This window comes from Arachis ipaensis, chromosome B4 (genome assembly GCF_059453495.1).
Source record: "Arachis ipaensis isolate K30076 ecotype BB chromosome B4, ASM5945349v1, whole genome shotgun sequence".
NCBI lineage: Eukaryota > Viridiplantae > Streptophyta > Magnoliopsida > Fabales > Fabaceae > Arachis > Arachis ipaensis.
In genome coordinates this window covers 131,180,535-131,184,529 of record NC_142439.1, presented here as the reverse complement: position 1 = coordinate 131,184,529, position 3,995 = coordinate 131,180,535, and the positions used below count along the sequence as shown (strand labels likewise).

The following is a 3,995-nucleotide window of genomic DNA, read 5'->3' as shown; positions in this document are numbered from 1 at the left end:
GGAGCTAATCAAATTTAATGCCATGTCATCTAACTGTTACTCTGTCCAGTGTGGCAAGAACTGGCCACGTCATTGATAGCGTCAGTGCTCCGGTGACGGAAAATAGGAGAAAGACTAATGTAGTGCATTTTTTAAAATATGGGGGACTAATTTAATACAATTGGGATCTTGAGGACTAAATCAGTGTAACTTGCCAATCTTAAAAATCAAAGAGGGGCTTAACTCGATGTACGTGTAAAGTTATATTGATAATATATTAAAATTAATTTTTTTTTTACTTTTATGTGTAGATTATAAATTTAAAATAGTTTCGATATATAATATAATTGATGTTTTGATTTATCATAGTATTTCTCAATTTGACGGATAAATAAATAATAAATATATAAAAGGTAAATCATTTGATTTGGATTAATAATTTTCGTGGTATGATTTCTCTTAATAATTCTTTAAAAATAAACAGTTTTTCGCTTTGCAACCTTAAATGTCAGTTTAAAAAGATCTAAATTTTGTAAGTGAATATAAAATTTTTTTACATTTTTTGGTTAATTCTGTTACACTTTTTCTCTCTTTTGTAAATCAAATTTTTTAACATCCATCAAAAATATTTTTTGATTTATTATTATTATTATTTTATAACTTACTTTTTGTTATAATATGGATGACCACCAACCCTTCGTCCAATTAAAGATACTTGACTAGCACAAATCTTTAATATAGATGGTGCCATCTTTTTCAAAGTTTGAAAAAGCTAATCTTACACAAGTATAAATAGGAGGCAGTAGTAATACACACACGAACAGTAATAAAAATTCTCTATTTCTCCTTTATACTATTAAATACTCTTCTCTCTTATATATAAGATACTACATATATTAGTAATATATACAATATATTAGTAAATACATTAATCATATCTATTATATTGAGATATTAATTGTGGTGAATATTAATACTAGAGTCTTCTTTATTTTATATTTATTTATTTATTTATTTTACAACACGTTATCAGCACGAGACTTTGATCAAATTTTAGGAAGACTTAGGTAACAATTTTCATTATGTCGAAACTCTCTCATCTTGAATTTAATACTCTTGATATATCTGGAAATAACTATTTATCATGGATACTAGATGCTGAAATCCATCTTGATTCAATGGATCTTGGAGATACCATTAAGGCTGAAAATAATGCATCCCAGAAGGATAAAGCCAAAGTCATGATTTTTCTTCGTCGTCATCTTGACGAAGGATTGAAAAATAAATATCTCACATTAAAAGATCCTGCAGATCTGTGGAAAGACCTTGAAGAAAGGTATAATCATCAAAAGACGGTGATACTTCCTCAAGCCCAATATGAATGGACGCACTTGTGTCTACAAAATTTTAAGTCTATTAATGAATATAATTTTGCAATGTTTCTAATCACCTCACGAATGAAATTATGTGGGAAAAAGATAATTGATAATGATATGTTGGAGAAAATTTTCTCAACCTTCCATGCCTCGAATGTGCTCCTGCAGCAGCAGTATCGAGAAAAAGGATTTAAAAATTATTCTGAGTTAATTTCTTGCCTTCTTATTGCTGAACGCAACAACGAGTTGCTCTTAAAAAATCATGAAGCGCGCCCAACTGGCGCCACCCCATTTTCTGAAGTAAATACGGCAAATTATCCCAGAAGAGGTAAATGGCAAGGTTTTAGTAACAAGAAAAATTATGGAAGGAAAATGAATTATGGTCATAAGAAAGGATCTCACCAGAAGTGGGATAAAGAAAGAAACTCTGGGCAAAATAAATCAACAGAGGATAAGTGTTTCCATTGTGGTGGAAAGGGCCATTGGTCACGTACCTGTCATACCCCAAGGCATCTAGTCGATCTTTATCAAGCATTTTTGAAAAAGGACGATAAAGGAAAAAAGTCGAATTTTGTTTCAAATGATACTGAAAATTCCACCACTCATTATGATGTATCTGATTTCTTTGAGGATCCTGAAGGAAATATTGGTCATTTGATTAATGATGGAAGAGTTTAATATGTGAGATTGTTAAGTATTCATGTAAATAAATAATGTAAGAAACTTGTTGTTAAGTTTTATTTTCTATGTATTTAAGTTTCAAATATGATGTATATAAATAATGAAATATTAATGTTTATGTTTAAGAATTTTGAAATCATTATATGTGTCAAGTTTTAAAAATAATAATAATAATAGTGATAATAATTTAAGTATATGGCATTATGTACAGTGTTTCTTAGAGAAATAATTCCAATCAAGAATTCAATTTGACTGTGCATGTATTACTACTCATTTTGTTATTATTTATCTTTGAAGAAAATGACAAGGATATATAATGAAGATGTATGCCTTGCGGATAGTGCAAGTTCGCACACCATTCTTAAAAGCGATATATATTTTACAAAACTTGTGCCAAAAGAAGAATATGTTAATACTATTATTGGCTCAAGCAATGTGATAGAAGGCTCCGGAAGAGTTATAATTTTGTTTTCCGGAGGAATAAAATTCATAATAAATAATGCACTATTGTCTATGAAGTCTTTAAGAAACTTGTTGAGTTTCAAAGATATTCGCCGAAATGGATATCATATTGAGACAATGAATGAGGAAAATCATGAGTACTTATGTACCACAACTCATTATTTAAATAAAAAGGTTATATTAGAAAAGTTACCCTCACTTTTATTTGGGTTATACTATACCAAGATTAGTGCAATTGAATCACATGTCATTATAAACTAGAAGTTTACTAACCCAAATGAATTCATAACTTGGCACGACCGATTGGGTCATCCGGAAACAACCATGATGCGGAGAATTATTGAAAACTCCAATGGACATTCACTAAAGAACCAGAAGATTCTTAAATCTAGTGAATTTTGTTGTGCTGCATGTTCTCAGGGAAAGTTAATTTTAAGGCCATCACTAGTAAAGATTGGATTTGAGTTCCCTGAATTCCTAGAAATGACTCAAGACAATATATATGGACCTATTCATCCACCATGTGGATCTTTTAGATATTTTATGGTCCTAATAGACGCATCTTCCAGATGGTCACATGTGTGCTTATTGTCTTCTCGCAACCTGGCGTTTGCAAGATTATTTGCTTAAAGTATTCGATTAAAAGCACAGTTTCCAGAAAATTCAATCAAAGTAGTTCGTCTTGATAATACTGGTGAATTTACTTCCCAAGCTTTTGATGCTTATTGTATGGCTAATGGAATAAGTATTGAACATCTAGTAGCTCATGTTTACACACAAAATGGGTTAGCAGAATCACTTATTAAATGCATCTAATTAATTGCTAGACCTTACTTATGAGAATAGATCTCCCAACTTCAGCTTGGGGTATGCTATTTTACATGACGTAGCACTTATTCGATTGAGGCCAACGAGTTACCATCAATTCTCTCCTATGCAATTAGCTTTTGGCCAGCAGCTAAATGTTTCCCATTTAAGAATATTTGGGTGTGCGATATATGTTCCCATTGCACTACCTAATCGCACCAAAATGGGACCCCAAAGAAAATTGTGGATATATGTTGGATATGATTCTCCCTCTATAGTGAGGTATATCTTGAAATACAAACTGGAGATGTATTTAAAGTCCGGTTTGCGGATTATCATTTTGATGAATCAAAATTTCCAACATTAGGGGGAGAGAATAAGTTTCCTGAAAAGGAACTTAATTGGAATGCATCATCCTTGATGCATTTAGATCCTCGATCAGGGTAATGTGAACTAGAAGTTCAAAAGATTATACATTTGTAAAGAATAGCAAATGAATTGCTTGATACATTTTCTGATACAAAGAGGATAACCAAATCTTATATACTAGCGAAAAATGCCCCAATTCGAATTGATGTCCTAGTCGGACAAATAGCCACTGAAACAAATTCACGCTAGAAGCGTGACAGGCCTGTCGGTTCCAAAGACAAAAATCTTTGGAAAAGAAAAGAGGTAAATATTATTCGTATT

At 31.3% G+C, this 3,995-nt stretch overlaps 1 protein-coding gene across 1 annotated transcript; it reads left to right on the top strand.

Annotated features, from left to right (window-relative positions):
• The first annotated feature begins 1,061 nt into the window (after positions 1 to 1,061).
• LOC148569241 (uncharacterized) lies at positions 1,062 to 2,033 on the top strand. The gene has a single exon (XM_088483746.1). It carries the CDS (start codon positions 1,062 to 1,064, stop codon positions 2,031 to 2,033), a length of 972 nt encoding a protein of 323 aa, XP_088339872.1.
• Positions 2,034 to 3,995: the final 1,962 nt, after the last annotated feature.